Source organism: Ranitomeya variabilis, chromosome 2 (assembly GCF_051348905.1).
Source record: "Ranitomeya variabilis isolate aRanVar5 chromosome 2, aRanVar5.hap1, whole genome shotgun sequence".
NCBI lineage: Eukaryota > Metazoa > Chordata > Amphibia > Anura > Dendrobatidae > Ranitomeya > Ranitomeya variabilis.
Window position 1 is genome coordinate 873135378 of NC_135233.1, and position 20520 is coordinate 873155897.

At 45.4% G+C, this 20520-nt stretch overlaps 1 protein-coding gene across 1 annotated transcript in view; it reads right to left on the minus strand.

Annotated features, from left to right (window-relative positions):
- The window catches only part of LOC143808065 (putative cation-transporting ATPase 13A4), a 597320-nt gene that overhangs the window by 21157 nt on the left and 555643 nt on the right, over positions 1-20520 (minus strand). The window contains exons 27-28 of the mRNA XM_077290324.1: positions 17693-17862; positions 2253-2341 (exon numbers count right to left, since the gene is read on the minus strand). Coding sequence (XP_077146439.1) covers positions 2253-2341; positions 17693-17862 — 259 coding nt within the window. The remainder of the gene's footprint in view (positions 1-2252; positions 2342-17692; positions 17863-20520) is intronic.

A 20520-nucleotide genomic window follows, 5' to 3' on the forward strand; every position in this document is an offset into this window, starting at 1 on the left:
ACCTTCATTCTGACCAGGTGCACCAACGGTACTGGACGTTTGGTAATTAGTCCAGGCTTGCAAGTGCATGCTGGTTAAATGTCTACGCATGCACGTTGTATTTAAATTTTGAAGAATCTTCCCTCTGCTAAAGGTCTTTAAGCATTTCTTACAGATCACTTTAGACTGATCATTGGGATCTTGGTCAAAAAAATGCCACACTGCACTCTTCCTACTATGGAATTCCTTTTCAGGCATTGCACGCTGTGCAACTTTCAGCGGTTGGCCACGCTGTCCTAAAACTGTTTTTGTCACACGTTTTGGGCCTGATATGGCCCTGGCTGATGACAGCTGTTGCGATGTAGATTGGTGTTGCTGAAGATAACCCTCCTCCGCTTGTGAGCTAGTGCCAGCGGCACCCTCTTCCCCCAATGGCTGCCAATCTGGGTCAAGAACTGGGTCATCTATCACCTCCTCCTCCACAATGTCATGTGCACCTTCCTCAGTGTCACCATGTAAGCCGGTGCTATAGCGTTCGGGACAGGGCACCATAGTCTCATCAGGGTCAGATTCTGGCTCAGGAAACTGCGAGGTCAATGTAGTGATCTGAATCAATGGAACAGCATCATAATCTAGCTGTGGCTGTGCATCAGTGCACTCCATGTCCGATTCTTCTTGTAATGGGCAGTGTACAATTTCCCTTTCTAACCCTTGCACGTTATGGGTAAAGAGCTCCATGGAGTAACCTGTAGTGTCGCCTGACGCATCCTTCACTTTTGGTTTGGGAGAAGGACACAAGGAAACATCTTTTTCCGGACCGGAAGCATCCACTGACGACTGGCTGCTCTTAGATTTTGAACTTTGGGAAGAGGAGGCGAAAGCGCTAGAGGCTGAGTAAGCAAGGAAAGACAAAACTTTTTCCTGCTGCTCCGGCTTTAAAAGCTGTTTTCCGACTCCCAGGTAAGGGAGCCTTCAAGGCCTTGTGTAGCCAGACGATGACGCAGGCTCAACACCTCCAGCCTTAGGTGCTACTGTGCTTTTGCCACTACCACCAGATGCAGCACCACCACCACCATCAGTACTAGCTGGCAACCCCCGCCCACGGCCTCTTCCACCAGACTTCCTCATTTTTGGGGAGGAGACACTGAACCACAACTCTGGCCCAGTGGTATAACACAACACTATGAACATGGCAGAAAGTGGCTGTAATTATTAAAAAAAAAAAAAAAAAAAAAAAAAAATTACTGCAATAACACGCTCCCTAGTCCCTACAATGATCTCAGGACAAGTATGGCAGCAATAAAAAGGACTTCAGAACCAAAAAGTGTGGACAAATAAACAAGACCGGTAACTGTGCAGAAAGGAGCAACAGGATTTTTGCTTTGAAAAAAGCAGTTGGTTTCCACAGCACCGTGCACACAGCTATGCAGCTGCTGCACTAAAATATGACCTCCACTGTCCCTGCACAAAAAGGTGGTGTGGGACAGTGAAAATTGCTCCAGCACAAGCGGTTTTGGGGTTTATATTTCCTCCCTAACTCTGTCCCTGCTTCTGACTAACTGCAGCAACCTCTCCCTATGCTCAGATCGGCAGAAGTAAGATGGCGGTTGGCGTGCACGCCCCTTTATAGCCCCTGTGACGCCGCAGACAGCAAGCCAATCACTGCCATGCCCTTGTCTAAGATGGTGGGGACAGAGACCTATGTCATCACGCTGCCCACACTCTGCGTCCTCCTTCATTGGATGAAAAACGGCGGTAACAGCGTCATACGAAACGCGACTTTGGCGCTCTGATCGTGTACCGCATGGCCGATCCCACACTAGGATCGGTTCGGGTTTCATGAAACCCGACTTTGCCTAAAAGTCGGCGATTTCTGAAAATGACAGATCTGTTTCGCTCAACCCTACTCTACGGTTTCTGTTACAGCTAACAACAATGATGAAGGTATGAACCAAACTTTTTCTGCATAGTATTTATTTACTATATTTATATCTCTTTTCATATTTTAATGAAAAATAATGAAGTCAACGATCTTATAAATTTAATTAGTTGCTTAGCTAGTAATCTTTGTAAAGTAAAATCGATGCTCAGACATTACTTTGTAGTTGTCTATCTTCATAGTTAATAAGAGCAGTAATATTGAGTTGTAACGTTTGATGAAACAGACACTAGAAAATTAAAGTATTATGTGAAGTATTGTACAAAGAAAATAGACATTTACAAAAAAAATAAGATTTGAGCTTTGAACATATATTCAATCTAAAATACTTTACCTGCATAGAAATGTATACTGACTCGATATCAGAAAAGATGAGAAACATATAAGCAGCAATTTGCAATATGATCATAACTGACATCGCATCTGAAAAAAAAAATAGGGCTATCAACATGTGTATATAAAAAATTGTGGAAGGTGTGTCTTGCAGGTAATACCTGATAAATATTAACATAATCCATGGGCTTGTCTTTCCTCTATGTACAACAAATAATTATAGTTCCAGGTTTGAAAGTTTAACATACAGTCTATAAGGGCATGATGTTCCTCTGCAGAGGGGATGGTAAGCAGAGATAAATTAAAAGACATAAGCCACAATTTATCAAGACTTTCATGTTGTTCTTGATGAGTGAGCAGGGTGGAGTGTGAGGCTCCTGATTCATTAAGAGTTACAAGCCTCTTAAATTTTTCACTCTTTGTTTCATTGCAGCCATTCGGTAAATTCAAAATAGTTCATTTATTTTCTCATTAATGTACATTCAGCACCCCATCTTGATGGAAAAAAGAGATGTAGAAATTTTTGCAAATTTATTAAAAAAGAAAAACTGAAATATCACATGGTTATAAGTATTTAGACCCTTTGCTCATATTTAAGTCACATGCTGTCCATTTCCTTGTGATCCTCCTTGAGATGGTTCTACTCCTTCATTGATGTCTAGCTGTGTTTACTTAAACTGATAGGACTTGATTTCGAAAGTCACACACCTGTCTATATAAGACCGCACAGCTCACAGTGAATGTCAGACCAAATGAGAATCATGAGGTCAAAGGAACTGACCAAGGAGCTCAGAGACAGAATTGAGGCAAATCAAAGCTGCAGAGACAGGACGACTGGTTGCAATTGGAGGAAATATGAATGTGACCAAGTACAGAGATATCCTGGATGAAAAACCTCTTCCAGAGTGCTCTGGACTTCAGGCTTGGCCGAAGATTCACCTTCCAACAAGACAATTGCCCTAAGCACACAGCTAAAATAATAAAGGAATGGCTTCAGAACAACTCTGTGACCATTCTTGACTGGCCCAGCCAGAGCCCTGACCTAAACTCAATTGAGGATCTGTGGAGAGACCTGAAAAAGGCTGTTTATCAATGTTCACCATCCAAATTGACGGAACTGGAGAGGATCTGCAAGGAAGAATGGCATAGGATACCCAAATCCAGGTGTGAAAAACTTATTGCATCATCCCAAGAAGACTCATGACTGTAGTAAGGCTACGCACACATTTGCGTTGTTGGGCGTTGCGTCAGCAACGCAACGCACAACGCATGCAAAACGCATGCAAAAACGCATTGTTTTGTGACGCATGCGTCCATTTTTGGCTTGATTTTGGACGCAAAAAAAATGCAACATGCTGCGTCCTCTGCGCCCTGACGCTTGCGCCAAAAATGACGCATGCGTCACAAAACGCAAAACAACGCATGTCCATGCGCCCCCATGTTAAATATAGGGGCGCATGACGCATGCGTCGCTATGCGTCGCCAAACCTGCGCCTGATGCAACGCAAATGTGAAAGTAGCCTAACTCAAAAGGGTGCTTCTACTCAATACTGAGCAAAGGGTCTGAATACTTATGACCACGTGATATTTCCGGTTTTATTTATTTTTTTTAAATTTGCAAAAATTTCTTCATTTCTGTTTTTTTTCAGTCAAGATCGGGTGCATAGTGTACATTAATGAGAAAAAGATGAACTTTTTTAAATTTACTAAATGGTTGCAATGAAACAATTAAAGGGGTCTGAATACTTTCCATCCCCACTGTATACACATATAAAGGTGCTTATCACAAATATCATAGAATCATAGAATGTTAGGGTACCGTCTCACAGTGGCACTTTGATCGCTATGACGGTACGATCCGTGACGTTCCAGCGATATCCATATGATATCGCTGTGTCTGTCACGCAGCAGCGATCAGGGACCCCGCTGTGAATCGTACATCGTAGCAGATCGTTTGGAACTTTATTTCGTCGCTGGAACTCCCGCTGTCATCGTTGGATCGGTGTGTGTGACACCGATCCAACGATGCGTTCGCTTGTAACCAGGGTAAACATCGGGTTACTAAGCGCAGGGCCGCGCTTAGTAACCCGATGTTTACCCTGGTTACCATCGTAAAAGTAAAAATAACAAACAGTACATACTCACCTTCGCGTCCCCCGGCGTCCGCTTCCTGCACTGACTGAGCGCCGGCCGTAAAGTGAAAGTACAGCACAGCGGTGACGTCACCGCTCTGTTGTTAGGGCCGGCACTCAGTCAGTGCAGGGAAGCGCAATCACAAGCCGCGACATCATCGAAGGTCCTTCACGCGTTCATTCTTAGGAACGGAGGCTGCCGGTTACATCGGTAAGGTCCAGGCTCCGTCGGAGGGGTGAGTATATCAATATTTTTTATTTTTATTCTTTATTTTACACATTAATATGGATCCCAGGGCCTGAAGGAGAGTTTCCTCTCCTTTAGACCCTGGGAACCATCCAGGATAACTTCCGATACTTGGTGTCCCATTGACTTGTATTGGTATTGGGTATCCGTATCGGCGATATCCGATATTTTTCGAGTATCGGCCGATACCTTCCGATACTTGAAAGTATCGGTATCGGATAGTATCGCTCAACACTACTCGTGCAGTCTGTGATCTATTAATATAACCAAGGATTTTTAACACAAGCAGTTGCTTAGTTTTTTCCTCCCATTCTGTAGATGTAATTTTTGTTTTTCATGCTCAGATGTAGAATCTTGCATTTCTCCCTGTTAATTGCCATTCTATTTGTCACTGCTAGGGTTGAGCGACTTTTACTTTTTTGGGGTCGAGTCGGGTTTTGCGAAACCCGACTTTGTCAAAAGTCGAGTCGAGTGAAATCGGCCGATCTTCTTGAAAAGTCGGGGTCGTGGATCGGCGGAAACACGAAACCCAATGCAAGTCAATGGGGAAGCATAGTGGGCAGTGAGTGGAGGCCAGGAAAACACCTACAGTGCCCATTTTAATGCCAAAATTATCAATTCTTGCTACTTAAGCTTGTCAATCTTAATTTACCTTATAAAAATAGGTAGCCATTGAAAATTTGGGGGTCATTTGGCTAAAGTTGTGGGGGGTAGGGCTGGTTCAAGTTTGTAGTGGGCACAGGAAACGTGGACTACGTCATGGCGGTGGAGCAGTTAGAGGTAAGTACTGCAATGTTGCAAGTGCTGTGATCCTGAGCAAGCAGGGGGTCCCACTCGTTCGCATTGGCACTGGCACAGGGCCCCTCACAGTACGGCGGTGTGTTTGCACGGCAGGGGCGCCTCCCACCGGCATCGACACTTTTCCGTACTATGAGGGGCCCTGTGCCAGTGACGTCGCCAATGAGTGGGCCCCCCCACCTGATGAAGGAACCTGCACTTTCACCTGCACCTTCCTCTTTGTCCCCGTGTAAGGTGGTATAGTATGCGGGAAGAGGAACCTGACTTTCAGCAGGGTCAGATTCAGGCTGTGTAGAGTGCAAGGGGAATGTAGTGGTCTGGGTCAATGTACCAGCAGACTCATCTAGCACTGGCTGGGCAATGGGCAGGATGAGGAGGAAACACAGATCTAGGCCCAAATAATAAAGTGGCCTAAATGCAGTTCAAAATTGGTAACAGGACTAACCAGGCGGCATTGCTTTGTTCAGTGGAGGACAACTGTAATGAGAGGCTGACACAGTGAGTAGGGCCAAATAAGTAACTAGGCTAAATGCAGTTCTAAATTGGTAACAGTAGGAAACAGGCGGCACTGCTTTGTTCAGTGGAGGAGAACACCAAACAGCGGCAGACACCGTTACTAGGCCCCAACCAAACTAGTAGGCCAACTGCAGTGTTACATTAACAACTACCTAATGAGAGCCTGAAGGTTGAAGCTCAAGAAAACCAAACAGGAGGAAACCCAGGAGCGTCAGACACCGTGACTAGGCCCCAAACAAAGTAGTAGGGCAACTGCTGTCTTATCTAAACAACTACTTAATGAGAGCCTGAAGGTTGAAGCTCAGACAAGGAAACCTGGAGGAGATCACCAGGGAGGAGGAGAACACCAAAGAGGAGGAGAACACCAAGGAGCATCAGACACCGTTACTAGGCCTCAACCCAAGTAGTAGGGCAACTGCAGTGTTACATTTAAAAATACTTAATGAAAGCCTGAAGGTTGAAGCTCAGACAAGGAAACCTGGAGGAGAACACCAAGGAGGAGAACACCAAGGAGCGTCAGACACCGTGACTAGGTGTGAGGGAAATGTATGTCACGATAATGTAAAAACCATAGCTGATGGATTTTTGCACTTCTGACCATGGTCCCAAAAACACATGGCAGGCACTGGGTAACCTGAAGCTTGTGTGTGAAGCTATTCTTCTCAATGCTCTGTCCTGCCCCCACTCCCAGGAAGGTTCATTATGCTTGCATAGGCACAAATCCCTGTTAAACCATGTGGTCCTTTGTTCTGTTATTGTAAGATATTAGGCAAACTAGTTAAGATAGGAGAATAATAAATACATATTTGGAATCTCCCTCGGCGGCTTTATCAGCCACCCTAAGCACAGGCTTCTAACTCCATCTGGTAAAAAAGTAGGGATTGCTCTGTAAATAATAGGACATATTTGATCTCATTAGAATGCCCACATTAATCCGAGATGAGTGCTGGATGTGGTATGATTCTGACATGTTCGGTAGCGGAATTACAAGTCTTAGAAAATTTAGCTTACACTTAGATGGAAAAGGTAGGAGGGTCTGGGATAGCCAGCCCTTTTTGGTGATGTCACCAAGCTGAGCTATAACTGTTTTGGCCAGACTCCAGCGGTCAGTCTGTTGCTGGAAGAACATGTGAGTCTGATCTGAAGAGCTGTACCTCATGCATTGGGATTTTTGGGAGCTCCGCCCACCAGCATGGTTTTTGCCTGAACTGATATGAACTAAGAACACGTGAGTGTTATCTTTTCTCCTTTAATCCTCTTTATGTTATAATTACCTTGTACATATTTGCAACTGTCTCATTTGTAACATCTTTGTAAAATATTTTGATATAAACACTGCATAAACTTTATGAGTATAATATTTCATACTAGTTCATTCTCCATGCTCTAAACGTACCCTGTCTTCTGAAAGGAATGCTGGTGGCGGCACTACTGTGTGCACTGTGCCTTTGGGTGACTTTGCAGCGACTGCGGCATTGATAATTATTGTTCCTGCCTGAGTGGGAGTAGTTATCGCGTCGCTGCAGTGTGCCCAATAGCCAGTACATAGCAGGCAGCCTTTCTGGTGACTAATTACCCTAGTTGCAGTACCTAATCTGACCTGACAGAAAGGGGGGCGCCAGAGAGCTGCAAGGTTTAAGTGGAACTGTAAGCGGGATATACACAAATCCCTGCAGTTCATGGTATATTGAAGAGCAGTGGGATACCTAAAATAAGCCCCTGCTCAAACTAAGATGTCCCGATCCTCGTGTGTGTTTTTTCATCACATTGTGGCAGTGGAGGGATAACTAGGATAAGCCCCCTGCACATGTGATAGCCGTCTGTTGGTCTAAAGTCACCCCAATCCGTGACATATTGGTGGCAGCGGCTAAGGGATCGTGACACTAGGCCCCAACCAAAGTAGTAGGGCAACTGCTGTCTTATCTAAACAACTACTTAATGAGAGCCTGAAGGTTGAAGCTCAGACAAGGCAACCTGGAGGAGATCACCAAGGAGGAGGAGAACACCAAGGAGCGTCAGGCACCGTTACTAGGCCCCAACCCAAGTAGTAGGGCAACTGCAGTGTTACATTTAAAAATACTTAATGAGAGCCTGAAGGTTGAAGCTCAGCTTTTTCAGTGGAGGACAGCGTGATTTAGTGTCGCAGACAGACAAAGGTAGTATGTGTTAAAGTTGGCTCTATGCAGTTTTAAATTGGTTACAGGGGTACACAGGCAACATTGGTGTGGTCAGCGGAGGACAATTGAAAGGAGGGACCGCAGACAGACTTCCTAGGCCTAAAATAATAAAATAGGCTCTATGCAGCTTCCATTATGTGGCAGGGGTACAGAGGCAGCATTGGTGTGGTCAGTGGAGGAAAATTGGAAGGAGGGACCGCAGACAGACTTCCTAGGCCCAAACTATTAAAATAGGCTCTATGCAGCTTAAATTTGTCGACAGGGGTACACAGGCAGCATTGGTGTGGTCAGTGGAGGACAATTGGAAGGAGGGACCGCAGACAGAATTCCTAGGCCTAAAATAATAAAATAGGCTCTATGCAGCTTAAATTTGGCAACAGGGGTACACAGGCAGCATTGGTGTGGTCAGCGGAGGACAATTGGAAGGAGGGACCACAGACAGAATTCCTAGGCCTAAAATAATAAAATAGGCTCTATGCAGCTTACATTTGGTGACAGGGGTACACAGGCAGCATTGGTGTGGTCAGCGGAGGACAATTGGAAGGAGTGTCTGACACAGTAAGTACTCCCAAAAACAAAATAGATGTTAACGTCTCCCAAAGCCCCCCCCCCAAAAAAAAAAGGTGGCATACTTAGGTACAGGGGTGTGCTCCTATGCTGACTTTCTGATAAAATAATTTTGCACAAAGTATTTACTGGTGTAAATGTAGGACAGGTCCCCTGACTATTTTAACTAGCATCATACATGTCATCAAATTGTTATTGTCTGTGCCAGCCATTGAAGGATTTCAGCACATAGACTAAACAGTGGTGGAGCACCGAGAGATAATTTTGCAAGTGGTAAAGCAAAGTTTGACCTGGGGGGGGGAAACTCTCTCCTGGGCGGCGGTACAAGCCCAGGGCCCCTCATGTTACAACGGTGTGTCTGACGTTGGGTGCGCGCCACCACCACCAGAGACACTTCATTGTACTATGAGGGACCCTGTGCCAGTGCCGTCGACCAAAAGTGGGCACACCCACCTCTTCAGACAAACGGCACTCTGACGGGTGCTTGCACCATTTAGGGAGGTGTAAACATGTCGTATGCTGGACAAACAGCCGCAGCAAATTAAGAGATTGGAACAGTCAGTAATACCAGTCCCAAAGCAAGACCTTTTTACAGGAAAGCTAGGTGTCAGCTGGGAAAGGTGGGGCAAAATAATTTGAAATCCATGAGTGGTTCATTTTAATCAAGGTTAGATCATCAACATTTTGGGTAGCCAGACGAGTCCTTTTTTCGGTTAGTATTCAACCAGCAGCACTGAATACTCTTTCTGATAGCACACTAGCTGCTGGGCAAGCAAGCTCCTGCAATGCGTATTCGGCCAATTCAGGCCAGGTGTCTATTTTGGATGCCCAGTAATCAAAGGGGAATGACGGTTGAGGGAGAACATCGTTAATGGAGGAAAAATAGTTAGTAACCATACTGGACAAATGCTGTCTCCTGTCACTTTGAATTGATGCTGCAGTACCTGTCGTGTCTGCGGTCATTGCGAAATCACTCCACAACCTGGTCAGAAAATCCCTCTTCTTAATTGTGCACCTCTAACACCTCTGCCCTGTTGCCCCCTGCAGCTCGTGTGAGAACCATCACCAGCGCTGTGTGCTGGGAATGCCTGAATCAAAAGGTCTACAAGAGTAGCTTGTTTGGTTGCCAATATTTGTTCGAGGTTCTCATGTGGCATGATATTTAGCAATTTGCCTTTATAACGAGGATCAAGGAGGCAGGCTAACCAGTAATCGTCATCGGTCATCATTTTTATAATGCGTGGGTCCCTTTTGAGGATACGCAAGGCATAATCCGCCATGTGGGCCAATGTTCCAGTTGTCAAGTCAGTGCATATGCTGGGTTGAGGAGCACTTTTGGGCAAATCAACGTCACTTGTCTCCCTCAAAAACCCTGAACGCGGCCTTGCACCGCCAGCACTTTCTATTGCCCCCTGAGAAGCTTCCTCACCCAAAAAATACTCATCCCCACCATCCTCTTTTTCCTCCTCCTCTTCGGCCGCCACCTCGTCCTGTAGACTTCCATGAGCAGACAATGGCTGACTGTCATCAAGGCTTCCCTCGTCCTCGGCTGCAGACGCCTGCTCCTTTATGTGCGTCAAACTTTGCATCAGCAGACGCATTAGGGGGATGCTCATGCTTATTATGGCGTTGTCTGCACTAACCAGCCATGTGCATTCCTCAAAACACTGAAGGACTTTACACAGGTCTTGGAGCTTCGACCACTGCACAGATGACAACTCCATGTCTGCCATCCAACTGCCTGCCCATGTATGTGTATCCTCCCACAAATACATAACAGCACGCCTCTGTTTGCACAGTCTATGAAGCATGTGCAGTGTGGAGTTCCACCTTGCTGCATCGTCTATGATTAGGCGATGCTGGGGAAGGTTCAAAGACCGCTGATGGTTCTGCATAAGGACGGAGTGTATGGGCAAACGGCGAATGTGAGAGCAAAGTCTGCGCACTTTCAGCAGCAGGTCGGGTAACCCCGGATAAGTTTTGAGGAAACACTGCACCACCAGGTTTAAGGTGTGAGCCAGGCAAGGAATGTGTTTCAGTTGTGAAAGGGCTATGGCAGCCATAAAATTCCTTCCGTTGTCACTCACTACCTTGCCTGCCTCAAGATGTACAGTGCCCAGCCATGACTGAGTTTCTTGCTGCAAGAACTCGGAAAGAACTTCCGCGGTGTGTTTGTTGTCGCCCAAACACTTCATTGCCAATACAGCCTGCTGACGCTTGCCACAAGCTGTTCCATAATTGGACACCTCGTGTGCAACAGTGGCAGCTGAGGATGGAGTGGTCGTGCGACTGCGGTCTGTGGACGAGCTCTCGCTTCTGCTAGAGGACGAGGAGGAGGAGGGGGGAAGAATGCCTACAGCCAACTGTTTCCTACACCGTGGGCTAGGCAGAACTGTCCCAATATTTCTGTCCCCTGTGGACCCTGCATCCACCATATTAACCCAGTGTGCCGTGACGGACACGTAACACCCCTGGCCATGCCTACTGGTCCATGCATCTGTTGTCAGGTGCACCTTTCTACTCACAGATTGCCTGAGCGCATGGACAATGCGGTCTTTTACATGCTGGTGGAGGGCTGGGATGGCTTTTCTCGAAAAGAAGTGTCGACTGGGTAGCTCGTAGCGTGGTACAGCGTAGTCCATCAGGGCTTTGAAAGCTTTGGTTTCAACTAACCGGTAGGGCATCATCTCTAACGAGATTAGTCTAACAATGTGGGCATTCAAACCCTGTGTACGCGGATGCGAGGATGAGTACTTCCTTTTCCTAACGAGAGTCTCATGTAGGGTGAGCTGGACTGGAGAGCTGCATACAGTGGAACTAGCGGGGGTGCCGGTGGACATGGGTGAGTGAGAGAGGGTTGGTGATGGTATTCTTGATGGTGCCCTACATACAGTTTTTCCGACCATGGACCTGGTGATTCCCTGACTGCTTTGGCCTTGCAACGAAACCGCCACATTACCTGCAGGTGGTGTGGTAAACACTGGGCTTACAGTGAGGGAAGGGATGTCGCGTTGCTGACTAGCTTCATTCGGAGAGGGTGCTACAACATTAAGGGACGTTTGGTAGTTTGTCCAGGCTTGCAAGTGCATGGTGGTTAAATGTCTATGCATGCAACTTGTATTTAAATTTTTAACATTCTGACCTCTGCTGAAGGTCCTTGAGCATTTCTTACAGATGACTTTGCGCTGATCATTGGGATCTTGGTTAAAAAAATTCCAGACTGCACTTTTCCTATCGGATACCTTTTCAACCACTGCACACTGAGCTACTTTAACCTGATGGCCATGCTGTCCTACAACTGGTTTTGGTTAGGCCACACGTTTTTGGCCAGATACGGGCCTGCCAGATGGAACCTGTTGCGATGTTGATGCCTGCTGCGGCTCCTCCTCCGCACCAGAGCTACTGCTGCCTGCACACTGTTCCCCCAATGGCTGCCAATCGGGGTCAACAACTGGGTCATCTATGACCTCCTCTTCTATGTTCTGTGCACCTTCCTCTGGGTCACCATGTAAGCCGGTGCTATAGCGTTCGTGACGGGGCTCCATAGTCTCATCGGGGTCAGATTCTGGATCAGTACACTGCGAGGGCAATGTTCTGATCTGAGTCAAAGGAACAGCATAATAATCTGGCTGTGGCTGTGCATCTGTGCACTCCATGTCCGATTCATCTTGTAATGGGCATGGCCTGTTAACAATTTCCCTTTCTAACCCAGGCACGGTATGTGTAAAGAGCTCCATGGAGTAACCAGTTGTGTCGCCTGACGCATCCTTCACTGTTGTTCTGGGTGAAGGACACAAGGAAGCGACTTGTTCCTGACCGGGAGCATCCACTGACGACGCACTGCTCTGACTTTTGGCGCTTTCCGAGGAGGAGGCAAAAGAGCTAGAGGCAGAGTCAGCAATGAAAGCCAATACTTGTTCCTGCTGCTCCGGCTTCAAAAGCGGTTTTCCTACTCCCAGAAAAGGGAGCCTTCGAGGCCTTGTGTAGCCAGACGATGACGCTGGCTCAACAACTCGAGACTTAGGGGCTATATTGCTTTTCCCACGGTCACGACCACCTGATGCTCCATGACCACCACCACTACCATCATTACCAGCTGGCAATGAACGTCCACGGCCACGACCTCTTCCACCAGACTTCCTCATTATTGGAAAAATGTAACCTAACTAACAACCGTTAGGTGGTACGGTAAAACCAGGTAGAAGGTGTACGTGAACTTGTTGTGAATTTAAATCTCCCTTTTTTATGTGTGGGAGAATGCAGGGAAAAATCAGGCCCACTGTATTACACTACACTGTTTGATTGGCAGACAGAGGCTGGCAGATATGACACTAACAGGACTGACGCAGATGCACACATTGGCAATAGAAATGTCCCTCTTTTTTTTAATATGGGAGACAAGGAATTTAATCAGGCCCACTATATCACAGTATAGTTCCTGTGGCACAAAATGACTGACAGATACCACAGAGAGCACTTGCACAGATGCACAGAGTTGGAAAGATTATTCTCCCTTTATTTAAATTTTTTTTTTTGGGATATGGGAGACAAGTGATTTAATCATGCCCACTGTTATACAGTTGGTTTTCTGTGGCAGAAAAACAAAGACAGATGCCACACACAGGACTGGCACTAATGCAGATTTGCCAATCTTAATCTCCCACTTTTTTTTGTTTTATGGGAGAATTAGGAAAAAATCAGGCACACTGTTCCACAGTAGGTTTTCTGTGGCAGAAAAAAAGACAGAAGCCACACACAGGATTGGCACTAATGCAGATTTGCCAATCTTAATCTCCCACTTTTTTTTTTTTTTTTTTATGGGAGAATTAGGAAGAAATCAGGCACACTGTTACACAGTAGGTTTTCTGTGGCTGAAAAAAAAGACATAAGCCACACACAGGACTGGCACTAATGCAGATTTGCCAATCTTAATCTCCCACTTTTTTTTTGTTTTTATGGGAGAATTAGGAAGAAATCAGGCACACTGTTACACAGTAGGTTTTCTGTGGCAGAAAAAAAAAGAAGCCACACACAGGATTGGCACTAATGCAGATTTGCCAATCTTAATCTCCCACTTTTTTTTTTGTTTTTATGGGAGAATTAGGAAGAAATCAGGAACACTGTTGCACAGTAGGTTTTCTGTGGCTGAAAAAAAAGACAGAAGCCACACACAGGACTGGCACTAATGCAGATTTGCTAATCTTAATCTCCCACTTTTTTTTTTGTTTTTATGGGAGAATTAGGAAGAAATCAGGCACACTGTTACACAGTAGGTTTTCTGTGGCAGAGAAAAAAGAAGCCACACACAGGACTGGCACTAATGCAGATTTGCCAATCTTAATCTCCCACTTTTTTTTTTTGTTTTTATGGGAGAATTAGGAAGAAATCAGGCACACTGTTACACAGTAGGTTTTCTGTGGCAGAAAAAAAAAGAAGCCACACACAGGACTGGCACTAATGCAGATTTGCCAATCTTAATCTCCCACTTTTTTTTTTTTGTTTCTATGGGAGAATTAGGAAGAAATCAGGCACACTGTTACACAGTAGGTTTTCTGTGGCAGAAAAAAAAAAGAAGCCACACACAGGACTGGCACTAATGCAGATTTGCCAATCTTAATCTCCCACTTTTTTTTGTTTTTATGGGAGAATTAAGAAGAAATCAGGCACACTGTTACACAGTAGGTTTTCTGTGGCAGAAAAAAAAGAAGCCACACACAGGATTGGCACTAACGCAGATTTGCCAATCTTAATCTCCCACTTTTTTTTTTTTGTTTTTATGGGAGAATTAGGAAGAAATCAGGCACACTGTTACACAGTAGGTTTTCTGTGGCTGAAAAAAAAGACAGAAGCCACACACAGGACTGGCACTAATGCAGATTTGCTAATCTTATTCTCCCACTTTTTTGTGTGTTTTTATGGGAGAATTAGGAAGAAATCAGGCACACTGTTACACAGTTGGTTTTCTGTGGCAGAAAAAAAAAAGAAGCCACACACTGGACTGGCACTAATGCAGATTTGCCAATCTTAATCTTCCACTTTTTTTGTTTTTATGGGAGAATTAGGAAGAAATCAGGCACACTGTTACACAGTAGGTTTTCTGTGGCAGAAAGTGGCTTGAAGAGATATAACAAAAAAACAAAAAAACAAAAAAAGGGACTGTACCACAATTACTATCTCCCTACAGTAATCTCAGAAAAGTGTAGCAGGCAGCAATAAAAAGGAGTGCTGCACACAAGAGTCAAAAGTGTGGACAAACAAACAATATAGCTGTGCAGAAAGGAAGGAGCAACAGGATTTGTGCTTTTAAAAAAGCAGTTGGTTTGCACAGCGGAGTACACACAGCAACGCAGCTATCAGGGAGCCTTATAACCTACAGAGCTGTTGCACAGAAATGTAGCCTCCACTGTCCCTGCAAAGAAAAGGTGGTGTTGGACAGTGGAAATCGCTACAGCACAAGCGGTTTTGGTGTCAATTTACCCTGCCTAACGCTATACCTGCTTCTGACGAAGCAACAGCATCCTTTCCCTACGCTCAGATCAGCAGCAGTAAGATGGCGGTCGGCGGGAACGCCCCTTTATAGCCCCTGTGATGCCGCAGAAAGCAAGCCAATCACTGCCATGCCCTTCTCTAAGATGGTGGGGACCAGGACCTATGTCATCACGCTGCCCACACTCTGTGTGCACCTTAATTGGCTGAGAAATGGAGCTTTAAGCGTCATATGAAACGCGACTTTGGCGCGAAGATCGCGTACCGCATGGCAGATCCGACGCTGGGATCGGATCGGGTTTCATGAAACCCGACTTTGCCAAAAGTCGGCGACTTTTGAAAATGACCGATCCGTTTCGCTCAACCCTAGTCACTGCCCATTATTTCACCTTATCAAAATTATTCTTTATTCTTTCTCTGTCTTCTCTAGTGTTAGCAATTCCTCCTAGCTTTGCATTGCCTGCAAATTTTATTAGCTTACCTTCAGTTCAGTTCAGTTACTCTCACTGGGGCCAGGAAAGAGCCTTGTGGTACTCCAATTGAAACACTTCCAATTGGATGTGCAAACATTCATCACCAATGTTTGAGTATGATCACTGAGCCAGTTATGAATCCACCTAACCGTAGCCTTGTCAATCCCATACCTGGTCATTTTCTCAATAAGTTACTTTATCAAATGCTTTGGTGAAGTCGAGATATACTTTTTCTACCACATTTCCCTGATCCACCCAGTCAGTGATTCCATCATAGAAGAAATTAGATTAGTCTGGCATGACTTGTTTGCTAAAAAACAATGCTGGGTCTGGTTAATAAATCTAGTCTTATCTAAATGCTTACATACATGTTGTTTAATAATTTGCTTAAAGGGCCACTGTCACTCCCTCCAGCCGTTATAAACTAAAAGAGCCACCTTGTGCAGCAGTAATGCTGCAGTCTAACAAGGTGGCTCTTTTAGTTTTTGATTCAGTTATTCCCTCAATAAAGCGTTTTAAAATTTGCCCTAAAAACCTGTCTGTAGACCTGGAGGCGGTCCGAAGCCTCCTCTGTGAATCTCCCAATGGCCGTCACTCTTCTCTTCTGGGGATGTGGTCGCCGCCCCCTTCGCGCTGTTTCTTCTTAAATCCGGCGCCTGCACTGTGCGTGCCTGCCTGGGGCAGGCGCAGTCTTCATTGTCCGTCATAGGTCAGATGCAGGGTGCCTGACTGCGCCTGTGCGGGCAGTGCTGCCACCCTGTTGCTGAATCCCCGCCCCGCACTGTGTTATTCATTATGCACAGTGCGGGGCTGGGGTTCCTGGGCATGCGCACTGTGCTGTTCAGACCCTCCCCCAGCTCAGATGCTCCCCCAGCTCCCCCGCCTTCCAGCGTTGTTATTTGCGGCTGCTTCATTCCAAACGCTGGCAAGGAAACCTGTATATTACGGCAACGCTGGAAGGCGGGGGACCGGGGAAGCGTCTGAACAGCGCAGTGCGCATGCCCAGGAACCCCAGCCCCGCACTGTGCATAATGAATAACACAGTGCGGGGCAGGGATTCAGCAACAGGGTGGCCGCACTGCCCGCACAGGCGCAGTCAGGCACCCTGCATCTGACCTATGACGGACAATGAAGACTGCGCCTGTCCCAGGCAGGCACGCACAGCGCAGGCGCCGGATTTAAGAAGAAACAGTGTGAAGGGGGCAGCGACCACATCCCCAGAAGAGAAGAGTGACGGCCGTTGGGAGATTCACAGAGGAGGCTTCGGACCGCCTCCAGGTCTACAGACAGGTTTTTAGGGCAAATTTTAAAACGCTTTATTGAGGGAATAACTGAATCAAAAACTAAAAGAGCCACCTTGTTAGACTGCAGCATTACTGCTGCACAAGGTGGCTCTTTTAGTTTATAACGGCTGGAGGGGGTGACAGTGGCCCTTTAAGGATCTTTCCTGGTATAGACATAAGGCTCACTGGCCTCTAATTTCATGGCTCCATCTTCTTTCCTTTTTTGAACATAGAGACAACATTTGACCTTCTCCAAACATCTGGGACTCTGGCTAGTGGCTCTGAAATTTCCTCTGAAATTTCTTTCAGTAACTTAGGATGTAATTTATCTGGACCAGAAAATTTAAATTCATTTAAATTAGCTAAGTGTTCCCTTACCAGTCACGATTTCTCTGTTTATAGTTAATGTGGATTAGTTTATTTATTTGATAGGATTGTGAAGATCAATTGATGTTACAATTGCTTTGTAAGAGTACACATATGCAAAATAGGAATTTAAAACTTTGGGCTTCTCAACATCATTTTTGATGGTTTAACCCTTTCCATACTGTAAATATCCTATTGCATCTTTGACTTTTCTTTTGCATTTGACATACCCCTAAAACTTTTTTTATTGCTGTCTCCCTCTCTCTGTATATATACAGATAGAGAAAAATCTCTGCATTTTTATGGTGACAGGTTCCCTTTAAAGATATATATATATATATATATATATATATATATATATATATATGTATATATTTGATATATATTTCAACTTACAGTTAGTATATAGAGGCTGCCGGAATGGCTTTCCTTTTGCATACACAATTTCTCCAACAATTAGATTAAGACCAAGCACAGGGAACATTGTTGATGCTATGAAGTTCTCTGAGAAACCAGGTTCTCTCATTGTAACATTCACTGTGCTATGGTTTGCTGGAAGACATGCACTGTGGATGAGAAAAGTAGTGATTATTATACTTTTGTGTTGTCACGTGACTTTATTAATCTTATTTAAGTCTAAGTCTGTTTTCTACTTAGACAACCCCTTCTCATTCCTGTTGTTTGGTCCAATTAAAATGAAAACACTCATAGTCACATCCAGGGCCAACACCATTCTGGTGGTGTTGGCACTTTCATTCCTGAGGCTCACGTGAGGTTGTTGCCTCACATGAGTCCTGTGCATGATCAACGCTAGCATCACTGATGCTGCATTCGGAGAAATCGAACATCGAGGGGAAGTCAGAAAGCAGCCACAGCCCTGACTAACTGTTAATGTAAAATACGTCTGATAGCTTGGACAGAGATGTGAGCACTGACTGAGAACCCACATGATGTATCAATCTTACGGTAGTCCCAGGAACGTGAGTGCCAACACCATTGGAATAACACCGCCTCAGGAAGTGAGTATAGGTGTTTCTTATTATAATTATGCCAAACATGAGGAATGAGAAGGGGTTGTCCAAGTAGTGAACAACCCTTTTAATATATAGCAGCAGCTGAAACCCAGTCTAAAAATTTATATGCATTAAAATATCCAGTATTTATTGATCATAACAGTTTATCAGCAATTTCCAGTTGAGAAATTAAGTATGTCCAAAGGAACATTTTTAAGGCCTTTAAAATATACACCTGATGACAGCAAAAGATAGATGGCAAACTTTTTCATTATAGTCTATGGTAGCTACAGTCGGGAAAAAAGTATTTAGTCAGCCACCAATTGTGCAAGTTCTTCTACTTAAAAAGATGAGAGAGGCCTGTAGTTGACATCATAGGTACACCACAACTATGAGAGTCAAAAAGAGAAAATCATCTTGTCTGTTTTGGCAAGATTTATTTTGCAAATTATGGTGGGAAATAAGTATTTGGTCACTAATAAAAGTTCATCTCAATATTTTGTTATATATCCTTTCTTGGCAATTACAGTGGTTAAACATTTTCTGTAAGTCTTCACAAGGTTGGTACACACACAGTTGGTAGTATCTTGGCTCATTCCTCCATGCAGATCTCCTCTAGAGCAGTGATGTATTGGGCCTATCGTTGGGCAACACAGACTTTCAACTCCCTCCAAACATTTTCTATGGGGTTGAGATCTGGAGACTGGCTAGGCCACTCCAGGACCTTCATATGCTTTTTATGAAGCCACTCCTTTGTTGCCCTGCAGGTATGCATGGGAATATTATCATGCTGAAAGACCCATCCACATTTCATCTTCAATGCCCTTGTTGATGGAAGGAGGTTTTCACTCAAAATCTCAAGACCATTGCTCCATTCATTCTTTCATATACACGGATCAGTCATCCTGATTCCTTTGCAGAGAAACAGCCCCAAAGCATGATGTTGCCACCCCGGTGTTTCACAGTAGGTATGCTGTTCTCTGAATGCATTTCAGCATTTTGTCTCCTCCAAACACGACAAGTTTTGTTTCTACCAAACAGTTCTACTTTGGTTTCATCAGACCATATGACATTCTCCCAATACTCTTTTGAATAATCCAAATGCTCTCTAGCAAACTTCAGATGGGCCTGGACATGTACTGGCTAGTGTTGAGCGATACCGTCCGATACTTGAAAGTATCGGTATCGGAAAGTATCGGCCGATACCGGCAAAGTATCGGATCTCGCCGATACCGATACCCGATACCAATACAAGTCAATGGGACTCAAGTATTGGAAGGTATCCCTGATGGTTCCCAGGGTCTGAAGGAGAGGAAACTCTCCTTCAGGCCCTGCGATCCATATTAATGTGTAAAATAAAGAATTAAAATAAAAAATATTGATATACTCACCTCTCCGACGCAGCCTGGACCTTACTGCTGGGAACCGGCAGCCTTCTTTGCTTAAAATGAGCGCGTTTAGGGCCTTCCATGACATCACGGCTTCTGATTGGTCGCGTGCCGCTCATGTGACCGCCACGCGACCAATCAGAAGCCGTGACGTCATCCCTCAGGTCCTAAATTCCTAGAAGGGAATGCTCAACACAATGCTGTATCGGAATGCTCAACACTAGTACTGGCTTAAGCAGGGGGACATGTCTAGCACTTCAGAATCCGAGTCCCTGGCGGCGTAGTGTATTACTGATGGTAGACTTTGTTACGGTGGTCCCAGCTCTATGCAGGTCATTCATTAGGTCCCCGCGTGTGGTTCTGGGATTTTTGTTCACCGTTCTTGTAATCATTTTGACCCCATGGGGTGAGATCTTGCGTGGAGCCCCAGGTCAAGTGAGATTATAAGTGGTCTTATATGTCTTCCATTTTCTTAGGCTACTTTCACACTAGCGTCGGGCCGAGGTCCCCGACGCTAGCGTTGTCTCCGTCGCACAACGGGGGCAGCGGATGCATATTTCCAGCGCATCCGCTGCCCCATTGTGAGGTGCGGGGAAGTGCGGGGAGGTGGGGGCGGAGTTCCGGCCACGCATGCGCGGTCGGAAAAAGCGGACCGTCGGGAGCAAAAAACGTTACGTGTAACGTTTTTTGCTCCCGACGGTCCGCCACAGCACGGCGCAACCGTCGCATGACGGTTGCGACATGTGGCAATGCGTCGCAAATGCGTCGCTAATGTTAGTCAATGCAGAAAAAACGCATCCTGCAAGCACTTTTGCAGGATGCG